Source organism: Urocitellus parryii, chromosome 5 (assembly GCF_045843805.1).
Source record: "Urocitellus parryii isolate mUroPar1 chromosome 5, mUroPar1.hap1, whole genome shotgun sequence".
Classification (NCBI taxonomy): Eukaryota; Metazoa; Chordata; class Mammalia; order Rodentia; family Sciuridae; genus Urocitellus; species Urocitellus parryii.
Window position 1 is genome coordinate 179179198 of NC_135535.1, and position 22214 is coordinate 179201411.

Consider the following 22214-nt stretch of genomic DNA (forward strand, 5'->3'; position numbering starts at 1 on the left):
TGTCTCAAATACTTGTCCTTTATTTGTGGGCACGGTATTTAATATCTCTCTTTCAGGAATTTTGAAGTATGCAGCATTATTGGGAACACAGTCAACATGTTCTGCACTAGATCATTAGAACTCATTCCTCCTGTCTGCCTAAATCTTTGTACCTTTAACTACCTTCTTCTCTTTATGCATCCACTCACATTGTCACCCTTTCCTAAATTCTGGTAACCATTACTTATCACTATTATAAGAGATTGATTTTTTTTGTATTACAGATAAAAGTGAAACCATGTGATCTTAATTTGCTATGCTTGACTTATTTCACTTTACATAATTTCCCAAGGTTTTCTTTGATTTAATAGTGATATATCATAGTAACGAAGCACAAAAATGTTAGAATACAGAGTGGTTAATGTGTTATAAGTGAATAGGAAGCATGCATTTTTGACAGCTGAGGAAACTCTCTCCAATGGGGTTGGATGTTCACTGGAATTCAAAGAAATAGAATGGTGAGAAGCAGGTCAGAGAAGGCATGCCTAATAGAGAGAGAGGTGGAGCATGCCCCAAAGAGGAGATTCCAGATGACAGCACATCAGCAGGGAGACAGGCTGCTCTTCATCAAACAGGAATGAAGCAGAGCTTGTATGTGGGTGGCACAGAGACCAATCCATTGACAACTGGGGTGGTATCAAGATCTTTTGGGTCAACTACAGACTTCAGATGAAAATTCTGTAAAATAGTGGTCAGGAATAAGAACAGTTCCATGCGGGCCAGACCTTCTCCTGCACAAATCCGTTTTCCTGAAAATATCCAAGAGAGAGAGTAAATACTCCTGGAACAGTATATTTTTGACTAGCAAAAGAAAAATGCAAAGTCATTATAGATGATGATTGAGTGGATGGATGGATGGATCAATGGATGGATCAATGGAAAAAGAGTAAATATAGGGCAGGGGTTGTAGTTCAATGGTAGAACATTTGCCTACCACATATGAGGCACTGTTTGATTCTCAGCACCACATAAAAATATTAATAAAATGAAGGTATTGTGTCCACTTACAAAAAATATTTTAAAAGACTAAATATAAAGGATGACTGATTAAACAGGAGGAACACACCTGTTGTCCACCTAATAATTTATCAACACTCTTCATTCTCTTAATATTAGTGAGCATCAGCTCTATACCAAGAACTTTATTGATCATGTCCATATTAAAATTGTTCTTTTGACATTTCGTTTTTCCATAAAATCTATTCCCAGAAACACATGCTGATTACTTGTGTTCCCTGTTCCAAGTCTGATGTTCCAAAATCATCTTCCATTCATCAGATCTGAAGAACCTCATCAGTCTTAAACATGCAATGCAGTTTCAAGCTTTATCTCATGCTGCTGTTCCTTTGACTAGGATGCACTTCATACAGCTCTCAGATCCTAGATCAAATGCCATTTTTCTTTTGCACTCTTTGTGATTCCTCCAGGCTATAGATTTTCATACTCTTTGGCTTTACTCAGCAACGAAGCATAGATTATTTGAATTATTACTATTTTTCTAGCCTCCTGAAATAGGAGTTCCATTAAGGTAGGGCTCAGTTCTTGCTAGACCTACTAGCAAGCCTGAAGAGCCAAAGAATAAATTTAGGTTAATGATATGCCAGAGACTTCAGGTGTGAAGGACCCTGTATTCCAAGGAGGAACTAGATGTAGGGAGATCAAGATGCTCTGGTGTTCTTAAAGGATAATCTACCCTACTCCCAAGGTTTGCTGGCCATCATTTACTAGTCACAAAACTCTGGCATCCTTCATGAAGAGCAAATATCCTAGTACTATGGTTCATTGTCTCCCTTAAAATGCCTGCCTCTCTTCAGTCCTTTTCTTTTGCCTCTTCTGAGGCAGTTCTAATGTCCTTTCTTCCATTTGAATGTCACTCAATCCATTTTATGCCTTACTGTGTGGTATGAGAGAACAGGCAGGAGGCATTTTCTTCCTCTACCACCATGTCCAGCTGATCCTTTCTTCTCTCTCCCACAGGACTAGTCATACTGGATTACAACAATCTATTTATTCATCTGCTTAGCAGAGTGTGGGATGGTTTTGGTGGCCCATTCTGTGCTTGGGTACTTATCATATGCAGAGCTCAGCAGAGGAATGAGAGGCACCACATGGAAGATACTTTCCAAGGTTATGGAGTTAGATACTTTTTGCAGGGCAGATGAGGACAGTGGAGATAAATTTAATCATCTAGGAAGGGTTCTGGGAGTGCAGTGTTGTATTTTGAGGCATGAACCAATCCACTCTCACTTAGCTTTATTACTTTGGAAGATCTAGGTCAATTTTCCCCAAAACCCCAGTAATCAGTCCCAGTAATGATGCTTAGCCTGGTCTTTCACAGTATGTGGGTACTGGGAGTTTTGTTCCTGATCATGTGCAAAGAACATTTCTACCAGCCCACAAATAAGCAGTTTAACTCATCCCATTACGGTTTTTTATCCCCTGAAGCAGCAATAGAAATACATTTCTATTACCTGTTGAGAAAGGCATGAAGTAGTCACTCTTCTTGAATTTGCCACTCTCATCCAGGAAATGGCCAGGGTCAAACTTCTCTGGGTTGGGGAATTCTTTGCTGTCATGCAGCACAGATGTCAATGATGTTATTATGGTTGTGCCCTGAAATGAACAGACACATATAAACCAAGTTGTAGAGTCATGGAGCTGGAGGAAATGTTGGAATTTACTGAGTCCAAATGGTATGAGAAGAGACCCTTGTTCAAAGAAGAGCATTCATACTTCCAGGTAGACAATGAAGTAATAAAATGCATGAGTTTAAGGCCAGTGTCTATGACCTTGCTAAAGTGCCCCCAGTGGCATTTGAAGTAGTGAGTACTTGAGCACCAAACCTTCTGTTCTACTTATCATCAAGCTTTGGCACTCGTCTTTGCCCCTACTCAGTAGTGTATTTTGTCACTTCACTTCTCCCACATCTTGTATAGAATTCTGCTTTAAAATGGGTCTCTTTTGGCTCTTGAAATGGCCTGGATATTGTTTATAAAACAATTCTGAGATAATAAAAAATACAACAACAGCAAACTAAATGTTTAAAATGGTCACACAATTTGATTCTCCTTATAATTGTGGGGGTTTTACCACAATTATTTTGGGGTTTTTCACCCCCCCAATGCAAAAGCAATGCTAAATTTAAAATAAGCATCATTTTCAAAAATTTTGTGAAGATAATAAATTAAGGCTAAAGTTTTTTAAGTATTCCATTTTTGTTTTAATGAGTATGTGAAGATGTTTATTTTTCCCCCATTTTTTGGTACATTAAAATTACACATATAGTGGTATCTTTGTTTTACATTTAGACTTGCACATGATTTAACAGTATAATTTGGTCAGTATTATTCCCTAGTACTTCTCCTTTTCCTCACCTTTAAACTCTCCTTTGGTTTCTGTTGTCTTCTCCACTGACTTTCATCAATTATAATGAGATCTCCTATAGATTTTTTTTCCTTTTTGTTTTTCTAACATCTACAGATAGTAGGAAACAATGTCCCTTGACTTTCTGAGTTTCTTATTTTGCTTAACATAATGCTGTCAGCTTCTGTGTTTTCCTGAAAATGACATAATTACATTTTTTATGGATAAATAAAACTCCACTGTGTATATATACCACATTTTCTTTATTCATTCATCTGTTGATGGATATTTAAGCTGGAGCTTATATTGACTATTGTGAATTATACATGGCTATGCATGTATCACTTTAGTATGCTGACTTTAATTCTTTAAAAAAAAATGCCAAGGAGGGGTGTAGGGGGTCATGTGGTGGTTCCTGAATATACAAATATTTCCCGAGGATATAAAGGCAGATATATTTTCAAAAAGTTGTATTAGAATAACTGGACACTTTTCATAGAGAAACAAATACGCTGGGCCTGGTGGCATGTGCTTGTAGCCCCATCTGGTATGGAGCCTAAGGCATTATGATTGTTTGAACCCAGAGGTTTGAAGTGAGCCTGGGAAACAGAGAATTATTGTCTCAAGAAAATGAAAAGAAGTCAAAGGAATGAATTTCATGACCATTATTTTATACCACCAATAATTAACCTGAAATAAATCACCAACTTAATTGCAGGAGCTAAAATGTTTAATTCTAGAAAAAAAATTAAGGGCATATTGTGCAATCTTGTGCTAGCAAATATTTTTTTTACATAGGAAATAAAGCACAAATTGTAAAAGAAAAAAATGATTATATAAGTTTAGCATAAAGTTAAAAATCATGCAATAATCTCAGTCTTAGGTATTTACTTAATGGAAAAGAAAAATATAGCCCACGTCAAACTTTTTACACAGATGTTCATATTACTTATATTTAAAAACCAAAACTAGAAACAACCAAAATCATCCATCTTCTTAAGAATGAGTAGAAAAAACATTCATGGTATTCATTGTAGTGGAATAGTAATCAGTACTAAAGGGAATGAACTACTAATACATGTAAATGAAAATGAATCTTAAACATGTCCTGCTACATTTAAAAAATAACAGAGATGCATGAAAATATATGGGACACCAGTAGTGTGTAGAGGGTACCAGGGGAAGGGGGAGGGGAGGGCACAGGAAGGTACTGGGGAATGAAAATGTTGTTATTGTTATGTGCATGAATTGTAATTGTTATGAATCAGCCACAATGAAACATTCTGTTACTTATAATTATTATAGGGCTGGGGATGTGGCTCAAGCGGCAGCGAGCTCGCCTGGCTTGCGTGCAGCCCGGGTTCAATCCTCAGCACCACATACAAACAAAGATGTTGTGTCCGCCGAAAACTAAAAAAATAAATAAATATTTAAAAAATTCTCTCTCTCTCTCTCTCTCTCTCTCTCTCTCTCTCTCTCTAAAATAAATAAATAATTATTATACACCAATAAATATTTTAAAAAATAAACTTGGTTCTATATAAGAAGATTATTGGAGAAAGAATATTTGAAGGTAAAACTGCCAGAGATAAAAGATTTGGTTCTGTATTGTTCTATGTCATATTCTATCATATGACTTTCATGATAAATCAAAACCATAGGTACAGAAAGTAGATCTGTGGTCACCAGGGACTGGAAGTGAGGAAGTATGCTTGGTTGTGATAGGAGGATGAAGGAACTTTATGTGGTGATGGACATATAATATACAAATTATATACATGGGCACAATATTTCACTATGCTGCTTAGGCTGATTTCAATATTGTGGGCACAAGCAATCCTCCTGCCTCATCCTCCTGAGTGGATGAGCCTACGGTTATACATCATCATGCTCAGCAAAATAAAAATCTTATACCTTAACTGTTGTGTGGTTACATCATTACATATATTTGTCACAACTCATTGAATTGTACGCATAAGAGAGTCAGTTGTAGAGTGGGGATGTATCACAATGGTAGAATGCTTGCTTTGCATGCACAAGACCCTGGGTTTAATGACCAGTGTTAAAAAAAAGAGGGAATTTACAATACATTGCTTAAAACGTCATTCTATTAAAAATAGAATAGACTGAAGAATATTCCATTGTGTATATATACCACATTTTCTTTATCCACTCTCTGCTGAAGAGCACCCAAAATAAAATTACTGTCATTTATAACTATGAATTAAAAAAGTAGAGCAAAGCATTGTATCAAAATGAATTTATGGTGAAAAGTAATTATCCCTCTCACTTTACCACAGAACCTAATTTGGACTTTTCAGAAACAACTGTGCCACCAATTAGTAATATGTTCCTTCATAATTATTCTATGCATGTAAGACAAATCTGTATGAAACAGGTCTATGCAACTTCTTAGTTTGCCGTTTTTTTCACTCAAATTTCAGATATTTCACAACATTTTCATTTTGTATTTAATAAAAAAATTAGGGATATTGACATATAAACCACAGGATACATGCTAAATAATATGAATGTACTATTACACTGCTGATAGGCTTTGGGAAATTTACAAAATTTCTTTGTGACAAGCAACTATGTAGTGAGAACATATTGGACTTTCCTGTTTGCATATTTAGTATATATATATATATATATATATATTTAGAATTTCCACATCACAATATATGCATTTTATATTTTCTTTTCATTTTTTGAAAAAAAAATGTTTTTATTTTTTTAGCTATAGTTGGCTACAATACCTTTACTTTATTTATTTATTTTTATGTGGTGCTGAGGATCGAACCCAGAGCCTCTCATGTTCTAGGTTAGTGTTCTACTGCTGAGCCACAACCCCAGCCTCTCTTTTCATTTTTTAATAGGTACCAGAGATGGAAATGAAGGGTTCTTAACAACTGAACCACATCCCAGCCTTAGCTCTTTTTATTTTTTATTATTTGAGACAGAATCTTGCTAAGTTGCTAGAGCATCACTAAGCTGTTGAGGCTGACCTCGAATTTGCAATCTTCCTACCTCAGCCTCCTGAACTGCTGTGATTTCAGGTGTAAGCCACTGTGCCTGATTTACATTTTTATTTTAATACATACTGCCATATTGTTCATAAAAATGGATGTACCAGTTAAGAATCCTGCCAACAGCACATGAAAGTGATAATTTATACAAAACTTCATCAACACAATGTTTTTTCACCCTTTAACTGCATCAGTGATGTGGGCAAAAATGATATCTCCTAGTATTAGCTTTTATTTTGCAGATATTACCTGGTTGAATTCTTACAGCAAATAATGTATCATAATGAAGCAAATAATGCATCATCAACAGCGTGCCAAAGAGAAAGCCAAGACTCAAAGGGATCTGATATCGACCCAAGATGACAGCTAAGACTTGCAGAGCTAGAGTTCATACTGAAGTCCTCAGTACGCTTGGGTAAGATAAATTATTAGATTAAGGTAACTTGCATTTCTAAGGAGCTGTCTCACTTTTCTTTTCTTTTTGGATGCAGTTGACAGAAGGAAGTACCCAATTCATTTAGAAGAGACAAAGTGGAAATACTCTTTCACACAAGTGACACTTCTTTAACACTTTTACTTATGTATTCAATTGTGATCTTGATTCTGCATTTTCCTGGCTGAGAAATAAGAACTCCCCAATACAAAAGAGGCATACTCTTAACACACTAATTATCATTGATCCTTATATATCTCAGAGGAAGTGTCATCCTTCTCAAAATTGTTTCATAAACTCCTTCAAAATTATGTGTGCATGGGATGTGTGTGGAGACAGCAGTTTTATTGTCTCCTACCTTTCTGATTCAGTTCTTAAGTATGAACATCTGCCTTAGAGGTGAAATTGCTCCTATTAACATTTTAAAAAGACATTATGATATATGCACTACAGATATTCATAATACTCCCAATGGGATAATGTAGGATAAGATCATAAAATCAAATACATGAATATTTTTAGCAAAATAAATGATTATTTTTTAAAAAGTGGAATAAAAGAATATAATTGATTAACTGAAATTCAAATCAGTTTTGGCTCAGTGAGACAGCACTAAAATGTGTATATGTATATATATATATATATATATATATATATATATATATTATTTTTTTTTTGCTTTTTCTTAGGGCTTTTAGTGGGGAAGAATTTATTTTTAAAAATGTACTTATTATGGTGTGATATATACATGATGATCAAATAAGGGTAAGAAGAATTTTCATCACCTGATTTTTTTTTTGGGGGGTAACATTTGAACTGTTCTCGTCTGCTCATTTGTAAGATACATAATACATTGTTGTAAGCCAAAGTTATCCTAATGTGCTTTAGAGCACTAGGATTTATTTCCACTATCTAATTATATTTGTTGCCCCTCATCTACCTATGATGAAAGATAATGAATCCTACTTGGAAAAAGCCTAAGATATGTGTCGTTCAACACAATTAACTTCATACCACACATTTAAATTTAGATTAGTTAAATATTAAATTAAATTAAAATTTACATAAATTTGAAATAAATTTATATAAGTTAAAATGAATTAAATTCATTTCCTTACTTGCACTAACAATGTTACAAGCACTGAACAGGTTTGTGTGGCTAGTAGCTACTGTATGAGGCAACAGAGATATGGAACATTTCTATCATTCAGAAAGTTCTAGGGAAAGGGCTCAGACCAGTAATTTTCAAGTCACAACCCATCCAAATCCAGTCTGTCATCTGTTCACATACAGCCTTTTATCTAGTAATTTTTAAATTGAAAAATATATATCTTTTCTCATATGGAAATTATAAAAATTATTCTTCATCAATGCTTATAGCAGCATAATTTACAATAGCTAAACTGTGGAGCCCACCTAGATGCCCTTCAGTGGATGAATGGATAAAAAAATGTGGCATATATATACAATGGAATTTTACTCAGCTTTAAAAGAGAATAAAATCATGACTTTTGCAGGTAAATGGATGGCGGATGGCGTTGGAGAAGATAATGCTAATTGAAGTTAGCCAATCCCCCAAAAAACAAATGCAGAATATTTTCTCTAATATAAGGAGGCTGACTCATAGTGGGGTAGGGAGGGGGAGCATGGGAGGAATAGATGAATTCTAGATAGGGAAGAGGGGTGAGAGGGAAAAGGAGGGGGCAGAGGATTAGCAAAGACAGTGGAATGTGATGTACATCAGTATCCAAAGTACATTTATGAAGACTCGAATTGGGTGTCAACATACTTTATATACAAACAGAGATATGAAAAATTATGGTATATATGTGTAATAAGAATTGTAATGCAAAAAAACACAAAGTACATGTATAAAGGCATGCTTTGACATGAACATACTCTATATACAAAGATATGAAAAAATTGTACTCTATATGTGTAGTAAGAATTGTAATGCATTCTGCTGTCATGTATTTAAAAAAATAAAATCAATAAAACTAAAAAATAAGTAATAAATAAATAAATAAATAAATTTTGGAATATACCTTTTGCACTCATTTACATATCATCTATGAAGGTTTTTGTGTAACTATGGCAGAGACAAGAAGTGACAGGAGAGACCCTATTGCCTAAAAGACTAAAATATTTACTATCTGGCCCATTAGAGGAAAAATTTGCCAGATTATCATAGACAATTATGTTGAGTGACTCAATCCTGTGACTGCAGAATTCATTTTTATAATTCATAAGGGGTCATTAGAATAAGGTATGCAGTGAGCAAACTCCCTTCACTGGAATGTACCATGCAGAAAGGAAAAGCTCTTTTCCTTGGATTCTGGGCCCTCTTTACTCAAAAGAGGCCAGAAGTAACAAGATCTCCTGCTTGCATTGTTTGCTGAAAACAGAGTGAATTTTAAAAGTCGAACTCTTGTATGAAACCTGTCATCACCAGCTCAAGGCCTGTCACCTCTCAGGAAAGTCCTCCTTTCCCTCTTCTCCAGAAGATGAAAAGAATGTTTCTAACCTTACTAAAATTATAATTCTTTCTCCACAACGAAAACACGTATTTAGTTCTATCAGTTGTAAATTGCATTGGTAATGTGTTCCGGCTTTAAGTGAAATAGAGTAGCTTGGAACATACTGACCAGAAAGTCTAACTAAAAATAGAACCTGTATGGTAGACTCATTGGAAAGCTGCTTCGATAAACATTGGTTCCAAGATTACACAGAAGGAGGAACCTCAGGGGTTGGCTTATAGCTGTGATCAATTTTTAACTGTGTTAGTCCACCGCTCTGAGTCAGGTCGGGAGGTGTTATACCATTCTAACTACGAGGTAGAGGAGGAGAGAAATCTTTCTGGAACAAGATGAACATTATCTGAAACTGCAGCTTTTCTTATATAACTGTGCATAGGCAAATATTACTAGTATTCCAAAGATACAACTAAGAGGCCACAAAAAGAAAACAAGCAGTATAGAAAGGCAAGAAAAATAGTTTCAAAGTAGGAAATATGATCTCCCTTATTTTATGAGGCCAGCATTACTTTGACAGAAATATGACAATGTAATTTTTATATGAAAAATTGGAGAATAGTCTGTCAAAATATGAATACAAAAGAATGGGGAGTAATATTGGTCAAACTATATTGTTACATTGTGTGCATGCACAAATATGTAACAATAAATCCCATCAATATGTATAACAAGAGTGTACAGATAAAAAAATTGTGAGAAGAGAAAAAGTCTTTATCAAATTCTGGAAAATCAAATTCTGCTATGTGCATGTACTTACAACATGCATATTTAGTGGAGAAAGGACCAACATATGACCATGAACAGATGATCAATGGATATAGAGAATCCATTTGATAAAATTATACATTAGTGTTAAAAATGATAAACTATAAGAAAAGAAAACTTTCTCTCATCTGATTAAGAATATCTGCCAAAATGTACATAAAACATCACATGAAATAGGGTATTGTGAACACTTCAACTTCTGCTACAGTCAAAACAAATCTTAAAGTATGCTCAACAAACCACTTCTTTTCAATACTGTGCTGGAAATCCAAGCCAGTACAATAATGTAAGAACCAGAAATTAAGGTCACTAAGAAATGGAAAATAATAGATAAAACAAATACTAACAAGATAGCAGGATAATGTGCTCAGAATTTCCAAATGAATCTAAACACTAATTATTATCAATGACTTAAAAAGTTAGTTAAAAAAAATTCTAGATATAAAATCATCAAATAGAACTGTAACAATATGTCCATGTGCCAAGAACAACAAATGGGAAAAGGCATTATTTAAATTGTACAGTTTATATTAGCTTTTAAAATATTAATTACTACTAAAAAACTTTCAAAAAATGTGTGAGTTACTTAATTAAAAACAAAACATTATTAGAACAAAATAATGCCCAAATAAAGTAGAACATCTACAATATTCATGCAATAAAATACTGAACATGTGAAAATGTCAATTCTTTCCAAATTGGTCTGTAAACTTAATGATATGCTGAAAAATATCACAGGAGAGTGTTTTAGGAAATTAACAGACCGATTCTAAAATTTTTTTGGAAATGTAAATAGCTGAGAGTACACAAAACAAACTTGAAGGAGCAGAAGAAATTGGGAGAGTTCTCCCTGATGGTTGTCAGGAACAGTTATGGAGCCTCATGACCTAGTCTGGTCTAGCACTGAGGCCATCAATGTGCTGCATGGGTGAGTTTTGTACTTCATTCGTCTTGTGTTGGCAAGGATTAGAACCATACTGTGAATTTGGGAACTTCAATGTGGGAAAAAGGATCTTACCTTGGGAATGAAGTAGTTCCTGAATTTAATGTCACAGGTCACTGCATGGGGAAGATTGGTTGGAACGAGGTCAATGTATCTCTGGATTTCATGCAGGACAGCTTCTGTGTAGGGCATATTGCTCTTGTCCTGCATGCAGGGGCTGCGGTGTCTGCCAATCACATGGTCAATCTCTTCTTGTACTTTAGCTGATAAGGACCAATGGAAAAGAGAAAAATAGTATATTTCTTAAAATAACTCAGGGTTATGTGAAGCATTGTGTGTGTATCCAAAAGGTATTAGAGACATGACTTATATGCAACAAGTACTTTTGCACATGTAAAAAGATATTCCTGATATAACCTATCACTATCCATATTAATTTATCCATATCTATCAACAAGTACTGATATATATGAATAAATATACATGAATATATAGGAGTCATACATTCATGACTCTTCTATAATCTAGGTATTAAAATATATCTATAAACTTACATTCTAGCATATATGATATCAGTATAAGTAGAAATGATAAAATGTTTCCAAATATCAAGTTATCACATAATTATTTAAATAATTATAAACAGTGCAGATAGAAAAACAGGAATAAACATAAATTTTACAACAGATAATATATGACATTATAAAATTAAATTCTACTAATGAATCTATACATGTCTCTGTGTATGTGTGTGTGTATGTGAGTGTGTGTGAGTGTGTGTGAGTGTGTGTGTGTGTGTGTATGAGTATGTTGTGTATGAGTGATTGAAACTTTTCAATCACTCATTCTTTAAATGTAGCCTTTTTGAATCATTTAGAAATTTCTTCTGAAATGTTCATATTTCTAAATAATGATCTATTTTGTTCCTTGATTTATCCAATTTTAGACAATTTTTAATGAGTTCCTCATAAGAAACATTAAGATCCAAATCTACTCCATGCAAAATACATATCACAAATAAATATGCACACCCACATAGCTGACATACTTTCCCTCTTTTTCCTATATATTTTTGATTATAATTTTTGATTATATCAATATATTTTGTTACAACATTATGACTACATAACCAATTTTCACCTGTAAGGTAACTGTGTATGTTTTGTCCATTGCATATGTTTAACCTCTATTTGTTCAACATATACCAATTCCTAATTTTCAAGTTGTTTATCTTATACTGTATCCAAAGGTTGATGTTTCAAACTCCTAGTAATAATTAACGAAATGTTTGAACTTCAGATTCTTTCTTTAATTTTCCTTATCTTCAATTACACCTGCTTTAACTACTTAATATCAACAATTGGTTGTTTCCTAGGCCTGGTGTCCAGGATGTCCCTTAAACTCCCATTCTTATACATATGGTCTCCTAATTCCAAGAACCTGTGACTGCCTTGCCTCTGCCTTGACTTTGAATATTCGGATGGAGTTTATGCTCTAGTATCTTTCTGTGAAAGGGAAAAGAGGGGATAAATTTTCAGTACAGAGATTGACTTTACCACACTAATACAAATTCTTCTTCTGACATATATGCTACAGCTTGATATTCTCTACTAAGTAATGTCCCTTCCTTCTGTTCTCTATGTTTCAGAAATTTGTTGAGGGTTTGTTGGCTGTTTTCTCTCCTCCTCTTTTCCCACTTTAAAAAGGAGTGTTTCTTATTTGTGGCTACTTTATAATAGTTTTGATGGGGTCCTGAAACAGGAAAAGGTGGTGTTTGCTTTTAATCTACTATGCATTACTGGAACTCTTTAAAGGTACATTTCTAAATAGAGTTGTTCATAAAACATAAAATTAATGAAAACACATTTTGGGAATAACGAAAGTCTCTTTGGCACATCTTCTAAGTAGCAACACTTAAAAAGAAAAGGTTAGTTTTCTAACCTGTTAGAGAACTTCTCAGACTCTAGTAATATCCCTGCCACCTGATTACATTTCTAAAGTTTTTATTTACACTCCAATGAAGAGTTTTGATTTTCCCTATTTAGCATTAAAACATGAAATTTTCACCATAAGTAACAATTTCCACAGAAATCTTGCAAGAACACGCCTAATGTTCCAAGTGGCTTCTCCTTAGGAAGACCAACATGCAGTCTTAGGCCAACTCATGCTGGCTGTTGCATGCTGCAAATCACTTCCCAGTGGAATCCAGACATAACCAGAGCTACACTGCCTTGCTACTGCCCATGCTGTCCTTCACTTCTCAGTCACTGTCCCTTAAGGTGCAATGTCCCCTTATTTTTATCCCTTCATTTAATATGGACAAATTATAACAGGCAGCACAGAAATTTTTTTTATATAAAGTGTCTTCCTCAAGACAAATAAGACAGAGGAGTGAGCTAGTGAGCAGTGTCTTCTCAAATTTCTGTTGTAAAATTCACCCCGCTCTCCATGTGTAGTCATACCTGTGACCTCTGGGTGCTTCATCAGGAGCAGGAGTCCATATCTCAGAGTGGAGGTTGTGGTCTCTGTCCCAGCTCCCAAAAGATCATTCACAATGTTTATTAAGGCTTCAGTGGTAAACTCAGTCTGCTGATTGCCCTTTTCCTAGGAATAATTCATGCACTTATTTCACAATTAATTTAGTGTTTAATTATAATAATTTCAAAATAAATTATATGATTATAAAGTTAAGTCAACATAGCAACAAAAGAATACAATGTTATAAAAAGCTACTCTGTGGTATGGTAAACTATAGATTAATTGACCAAATCTCCATTTCTTACCCTCTTAAAATCGTTTTTTACCTAAAGATTCTGTTCACCATCCTTTTTGTAACTAGGAAGGATATGCAACATATTTCTTATCAATAAAATACAAGAAAAAGTCTGTTGCTGCCACTTTTGTACCCTTCTTTTTACTCAAAATATAGACACATAGTGTAGGTAAGACAAAAATTACTTTGAGATTGTAAGATTTAATCATGAAGATAATAGCTAGTATAAGTACAATTCTTTTGTCCATTTTCTCTTGCTATACCAGACTACCAGAACCTGAGTGAATTGTAAAGAATAGAGGTTTATTTTTTTTCCCAGCACCTCTCAACCCTGTTATATTGGAGAACAACTTTCAACATAAGTTTTGGAGGGAACAAACAACATGCAATCCATAATATGTGGTGAAGGAAATGGAAGGCACCTGAGTCTCTGATAATAGCATGGTATGGCAAAAACACAGACATGAAGAACAATGATACTGAATAAAAGACACAGTGACAAATCCACATAGACACAGCCACCTGGTGGCTACTTGACACAGTTGCCAAAAACATGTTGAAGGAAAGAAATTATTTTTAACAAGCAATGCTGAGAAAACTGGATATCCAAATGTAGAAGAATGAAACTTGATTAGTATCACTCACCCTCCATGAAAGTAAACTCAAAGTAGACCAATGATATAGGAATTAGACCAGAAACTCTGGAATGGCCAGAAGAAACCGAAGGTGAGAATTCTAACTTCCTGAATAAGATATCTAAAGCTCAAGGAAAAAAAACCCAAGAATCAATAAGTGGGATAGCATTAAATTAAAAAGCTGCTTCACAGCAAAGAAAACAGGAGCATGAATTGCTTACAGAAGTGGAGAAAATATTTTTTTTTTGGTACTCTTCTGAGAGGGGATTAACATCTAGAATATATAAATAATTTTTAAAAATCCTTAACATCAAACAGATGACCCAATCAGTAAATGGGCAAATAAACTAAACAGACTTTTCTCAGAAGGAATGTAAATGGCCAACAAATATACAAAAAAGAAAAATTTCAACCTCCCTTGTGATCAGGAAACTGCCAACCAAAGTTACACTGAAATTTTATCACACTCCACTTAGAATGTTAACCATCAAGAATACAAATAACAATAATTGCTTTGGAGGATCTCAAGGGAAAGGAGCATACATTTTAGGTCAGACTGAAAATTGGTACAACCACTTTGGAAAGCAGTGTGGAAATCTGCACAAAGCAGAAATGAAACCATCATATTCCTCAGCTCTTCTACCCTTTGATATTTACCCCCCAAAACTAAAGTAAGTAAATGTGATAAATATATACAGTATTCATCCTGCAATAAAGAAGAATAAAATTGTGTCACTTTCTGGACAATGGATGAAAATGGAGAAGCTCATGTTAAAAGATAGCCAGACTCAGAAAGTCAAAAGTTCAACGTTTTTGCTTATATGTAGAGGGTAGAGAGAGAAAATAGAAGGTGAATGAATAGAGTACATGAAGAGGATCAGAGGGAAAAAAGAGGGGAGGGTATGGGAAAATTACTGGAGCACAGAATGTAACAAATTATGCTATGCCCAATATATATACCAAATTAGATGGGAGAATTCCCCAGCATCCCCCAGTGGAGAGAGTTAAAGTAGAAAAACCATGACAGCTTACAAAATAATGTTTGAACTTCTTAAGTGTTAAATTACAAATCCCTGCAATTTATCTTTGTTTTCATATTGCACTATTTTTCCCATTTTCCCCTTTCTTCACTTTACATTTTTTTGCTGGTTCTTGGTACAATTGCTTGTAGATTAACCAAGACCAATTAGCTCCTTGGGCTATACTATTCACTTGGTTGGTGAGTACCCATACTGTGACTTATTCTGGACAGAGAGGGGACACTAAACCAGAATGGGGTAAAACAATCTTCCTCTCAGAAGGTTCTGCAATTGAAACTCCAGGGGGGAAAGGCCTCTATTTCAAAAACCTGAGCAAGAAAAATGAATTTTCAATAAAACACATATTACACCAACTACTTGATACTGATTTTGAGGGTCTGCTCAAATTTTGTGTTTTGTCAGAATTATCTCTAATTTTATCAATTAATTGGATCCTCTCTTAGTATATCATTTCTTCTCTCTGATAGCCTTTCCTTTCCCATATCATATCCTTTATGTTCACCTCATTTTAACTTGTGTGTCCATTCTTTCCAACACCCTCTTTTTTTTCCTTTTTAATTCTAGTTTCTTTATTTTTAATTTGTCCAACTTTCCAATGAAATCTAATATACCACTATTAACACTGAATTTTCTCAGCCCATTATAAAACAGTACTCATTAGTCAATAGAGTTTTAGTGATCAGTAAAAATAACTTCTGTAAACATTAGGTTGCTGTATGATTTGCTCTTAAATTACCATTGTATGAGTGGCTACTTTCTCCTTTCAAAGGATACTAATGATACGAATGATTGAATTACTATTTTAAAATTCTAATTGGATATGGAGTCAAGGGCTTATTCCTGAGACATAACTACTTACAAAGGACCCTCACATAAAACAGGAAGAGGAAACCATCTCAACAGATGACCAAAACAGGACCCCAGATAACATGAGCAAAAGGGACAACAGGATATCTACAAAAAATATGTAACTTACCAATAACTGAATTCACAGATTTAGATGCAGATGAGGTGTCAGAGAATTAAAAACTTTAATGATTAAAATGATCAATGAACTAAAAGCATGCCTAGGAAATTAAAGAGGATAGAAAATATCAGAAGTGGAAGAGCATTTCTAGATAAGCAGAAATTATAGATAGCTGGATGAAGTAGGTCACTATGGGCGCAACTTTAGGTTTATATTTTGTCCATAGTGAGTGGAGCTGTCCTTCTGCTTCCTGGTTGCCGTGACCTGAACTGCTTTCCCCCACCATGCTTTTCTGTCATGATGTTTTGCCTCATCTTGGGTCCAGAGCTGTGGACTCGGCCAACCAAAGACTGAACCTCTGAAACCATGAGCCAAAATAAATGTTTCCTTTTCTATGTTGTTCTTGTCAGATCTGGAGTCACAACAACAACAAAAAAAGTTGACTAAAAGAGAAATTGGTATTGGAAATGGGGCCATTGATATGACTAACTTTTCCATGTGGCTCAGAAGTCTTTGGAATTGGTTTGATGGGGGAGAAATCTGAAGTTTAGAGATGCAAGTTACTAATCCCTCAGAATGTTGTAAGTGGAGCTTAATGGGTGATTCTGGTGAGAACCCAAAGACCAGATTGTAGATAGGACTTTGGAGAGTTAAATGGGGCTAATCAGGTTTCAAAGGATGGGACTCTTGGAAATTGAACTGGAGGACATTTATATTATGTTCCAGCAAAGAAATGGTCTACATTTTGCCAATGTCCTGAGACTTTCAGTGAGGCTGAATTTAATAGTGCTAAACCATTAATCAGGCAGAAGAAATTTCAAGGCTACACAGCATTCAGGCTGTGTCATGGATCTTGATAGTGACTTTTAGCTAAGTGTACTATGATAATCAGAAGCAGAAAGAAAAGAAGAAAGATTTGCAAAATTGTAGTTTGGCCGAAAAGTCCAAGTAGAACTGGGGCTACAGAATTTGTGGTTGTTAAAAAGATTATAGCCAGTAAAGGAATGCTAAGTACTTTAAAAATGGACAATAGGAAACATGGCTTGAGAGCCTTTCAGGAATTGGGAAAATCACATCTACCTCAGGGTTAAGGATATAAAAGTAAAAATTTTTTGAGCAGAGACCATGGGAATACCCTACTTGCACAAGGAGCTAGGAAGATATTTCAATGTGAAGAATAATGCAGTCAGAGAGATTGCTGTATCCATGGTCCCTTGAGCCTTGTTTGCTGCAAATCTTGGTGTCAACCATGTAGTATTGGTACTGCATTAATGCAAGATTCTGGAATTAGGGAGTCATGAAGGATTCCACCAAGATTTCAAAGGAAGATCTGGGAGGACAGGCAAAGTGGAGCAGAGTCAGATTCCTGTGCAAATAGCCCCTTAAAAGGCAATTTATGATCATAAATGAACTAAACACACACTTCTCAAAAGAAATACAAATGGTCAAGTATATAAAAAATAATCAACATTTTAGCAATTAAGGAAATTCAAACTGAAATGACACTGAGATTTAACCTCCAATTAGATTGTGTGTCATCAAGAACACAAAAACTGGAGCTGGGGATGTGGCTCAAGCGATAGCACGCTCGCCTGGCATGTGTGAGGCCCGGGTTCGATCCTCAGCACCACATACAAACAAAGATGTTGTGTCCGCTGAAAACTAAAAAAATAAATAAATATTTAAAAATTATCTCTCTCTCTCCCTCTCCCCCCCCCCTCTCTCTCTCTCAAAAAAAAGAACACAAAAAATAATAAATGCCAGAGATGATGCAAAGGAAAAAGTAAGACACTTTTATACTGTTGGTGGGATTGTAAATTGGCACAACCACTATGGAAATCATTATCAAGTTTCCTCAGATACTAGGACTGGAACCACCACATGACCCAGCTATACCACTCCTCAATAATCATCCTAAGGAATTAAATAAGAAAAGGAAAGTTGGGGAAAATCCCATGAAAATCAATGGGAAATCAGTAGAGCAAAAGAAAGGGAACAGGAGAAGTAAGGAGGTGAGAGAAGATAGAAATACTAGAAAATGATTTTGATTGAATGACATTGTGATATTGTGTGCATGTATAAATATGTAACAACAAATCCTACCACTATGTACCACTGTAATCCAGCAATAAAAATAAATGGAAAAAAGAAACATTAAGAAATGTTTGAAAAAATGTGAAGACAAAAGAACAATTTTACATCGTTGTTAAGATTGTTAATTAGTTTAATCAGTATGAAAATCACTATGAAATTTCTCCAAAAGAGTAGTAATGGAAACACAAAATGTCTAATCTATCCCACTCCTTAATATTTATCCCAAAGAATTAAAGTCACATCTTTAGCAATGCAATGCCTACACATTTATAGCAGTACAGTTCACAATGCCAAAGTTATGAAACCTACATATGTATCCATCAACAGATGGATGGATAAAGATCATGTGGTATGTATACACAATAAAGTTCCACTCAATCTTAGAGAATGAAATGTCATTTTCAAGGAAATAGATGGAACTGGAGAACATAGTGCTAAGTGAGATAAACCAGACTTATAAAGTCAAGGGTCATGTGTTTTCTCTCATATGTAGCAGTTAGAGAGAAATAAAAAAAAATAAAGGGACATGTCACAATGGAAAAAAGACAAGGACAGTAGAGAAAGGGAATGGGGGAAAGGAGAAGAGGGAGGAAATGGGAAGTATATGGGAAAGAAAGTGACAAATTTGTGCTATGTGCATGTACAATATATCACAATATATCCCACTCTTATGGATAATTCTAATGTATTAATAAAAACCTTTAAAAAAAGACGACAGTACAGAAGTAACAACTCAAAGATGGTAGACTAACAACTTCCATGTATAAGCCCTGAAACAACCTACCTGGTATGAACTGTCAGAAGCAACTGTTTTGGAACTCTGGAATCTAGGTGATAATATAGAATCCAGGGAAGTATTTGATTAAGAAAAGTTCTCATAAATCTCAGTGTCTCATGAACCAGCTACTCTTCCCCATAGAGCAGCATCCACGGCAGGCAGCTGTGAGGATACTGGTCTGCATTCCTGTTGCATCTGGTTGATCTTAGAATGGGCAACATGGATCCTGTCCTACAAAATCCACCTTTATATGTTTTGGTCATATGATCTGGATTACTGAGGAGCCATTACACAGTCTGGCCATTGTAGAGTTTCCCATTCTCTTATACACTGTGTACAAACAATCATTTTAATTTGCATTTTGTGACTCCAAATTTATATTGTGTAGCTTGTCTATAATTATTTCCTTATCACCTGAGGTATGAATTTTGTCTTTCATCAGGTAGATCATTAATATCTATGGAACAGTATCCATGTATTCTAGCTGTTTAACTATTCAATTTTAATTTTTCTATGATAATTCATGCATATCTATAAAGATGAGATGTGCTTAAAGTGCTTGTCAAGAATGTCTTGCCTGACCACTGAACTAGCCCTAGCGACTACAAATTAATCAATGAACCACAAAATGTAGAAGCAATCAGATAACTGAGCTGTTGTTCACATTGTACCTCTTCCATTTTAATCAGGAAGCAGTCCATGAAGTCCCGAGGATTGTTCATATCTAGGGATTCTTGGTGTTCCTTTATTTTCTTCAAAAAATGCTGTTTTAGATCACAATAATTCTTGAGAACTGTTTTATGACTCCCTGGGAAATAATCAATGAGAGCAGGAAAATTGTTGCAGACCTACAAAATAAAAACCTTTATTTATTAGAAACAGATAAGAAAAACGTGAATATTATGCCTAGTCCATCTTAGAAAATATAACTTTAAAGTTTTTTAAAAAAAAATTGGTTTCCACCTTGAGGGAGAAGTTTTCACTGTATGTATATAATAATTCCCTAGCTTATAGAAAGATTACAAGGAGAGAAATATGACCAGAGGATCAGAAATGATAACCCTTTCCTATATTCATCCATCATCTTTAAGGATAAAAATTTATATAAATGTTCTCCATTTTCAATCTAATTTTTCTCTACAATCTGGAAATATAGCTTGGTGTGAATTACCATGACTGATACTTTGTAGATGAGAACAGAGTTTAGGGGAATTTGGGTAACCAGAGAAAGAGTATAATGCTTGGTAATTATGAATGATGCTCAGTAGAGTAGAGGGAAGAGAACAGGGAGAGGGAGGAGGAGAGGGTCAGGGGAAGTGGTGGGGACTGAATTAGAACATATCATATTCCATGCTTTTATAATTATGTGAAAATGAATCTTATTGTTAAATATAATTAAAAAGAACTAATGCAAGTTAAAAAAAATAAAAATCACAATGCTGTTCTCTGATTTTTCTTATATGAAGCACCTCAGAAATAGAGTAAATACTAAAGAATAGTGAAGGTTTCGAAAATACTGTGAAATACATTTGGGCATGAAGTAACTATGCACAAGATCTCACAATTGACTTATGAAGAATGCAGAACCTGCCAACTAAGCATAAGGCAAAAGTATCTATTGAGGATGGTACACACTGAAATACCATCATTTTATTAGACTAACTCTATTACCTTGTCAGGTCAGATGCCATCTGAAATGTTGTTACGGTTTAGATGAGAGGTGTTCCCCACGAGCTCATGTGTGAGAAAATACAAGAGGGTTTAGAAGTGAAATAGTTGAGAAATGAGAGCCTTAATTGAACCAGGGCATTAATCCACTTGTGGTGATTAAGGTGGTGGTAACTCTTGATAATCGTCATTCTGACTGAAGTAAGATGAAATATCAGTGTAGTTTTAATTTGCATTTCATAATTGCTAGAGATGTTGAACATGTTTTCATATATTTGTTGAACATTCATCTTTCTTCCTTGGAATAGTGTCTGTTTAGTTCCTTTGCCCACTAATTTATTAGCTTATTTGGTATTTTGGTGTTGTTTTTTGAGTTCTTTGTATATCCTGGAATTAATGTTCTGTCTGAGGTGAAGGTGGCAAAGATTTTCTCCCATTCTGTAGGGACTCTCTCTACATTTTTGATTGTTTGCTGTGAAGAAGTTTTTAGTTTGATACCATTCCATTTATTGATTCTTGATTTTACATCCTGTGCTTTAGGAGTTTGTTGAAGAAGGCGGTTCATAAGCTAAAAAAGTTCTTTACAGAGTTGGGCCTCCTTTTTCTTGTAATAGGTGCAGGGCTCTGGTTTAATGCTTAGGTCCTTGATCCACTTTGAGTTTGGTTTTGTGCAGGGTGAGAGATAAGAGTTCAATTTAATTCTGTCACATATGGATTTCCAATTTCCCCAGCACCATTTGTTAAAAAGGCTATCTTTTCTCCAACATATGTTTTGGATCCTTTGTCAAGAATCAGATAACTGTATTTGTGCCAAGCAAAGTGATGAAATTTCTAAGTGGTGATTGGAGTGCAGACCTTGTGAATGATAAGTTCTCCACAGGGGACTAGATGTCCACTGAGTGACATGATTGTAGTCATTTGTACTCCATTGTAGTCACCAAAGTGCTTTATAAATATTAGGCTTTATGGGATATTAGGAAAAGCACTGGTCAGAAAGCCAACAGGTTTGCATGACATCTCTACATGTGGAAATTCATTTTCCTGTGCATAAAGTGAAGGACTCAGTCATATTTTCCTGATGCTCACTACATGACACCAAACTCTGGGTTAGACTGTGGTGTCTAGATTCCCTTCACTGCTTGGACCACTAGAA

General features: G+C 34.8%; 1 protein-coding gene across 5 annotated transcripts in view; it reads right to left on the minus strand.

Moving 5' to 3' along the window:
• Window positions 1-606: 606 nt before the first annotated feature.
• The window catches only part of LOC113176869 (cytochrome P450 2C9-like), a 30969-nt gene continuing 9361 nt past the window's right edge, over window positions 607-22214 (minus strand). For 3 of the 5 annotated variants that reach the window (XM_077798768.1, XM_077798767.1, XM_077798765.1), the window contains 5 exons: window positions 20065-20241; window positions 13569-13710; window positions 11182-11369; window positions 2511-2652; window positions 607-788 (listed from right to left, as the gene is read on the minus strand). In XM_077798768.1, the coding sequence (XP_077654894.1) occupies window positions 607-788; window positions 2511-2652; window positions 11182-11369; window positions 13569-13710; window positions 20065-20241 (831 nt within the window). The remainder of the gene's footprint in view (window positions 789-2510; window positions 2653-11181; window positions 11370-13568; window positions 13711-20064; window positions 20242-22214) is intronic. The other 2 variants (XM_077798766.1, XM_077798769.1) reach the window with 2 other exon arrangements.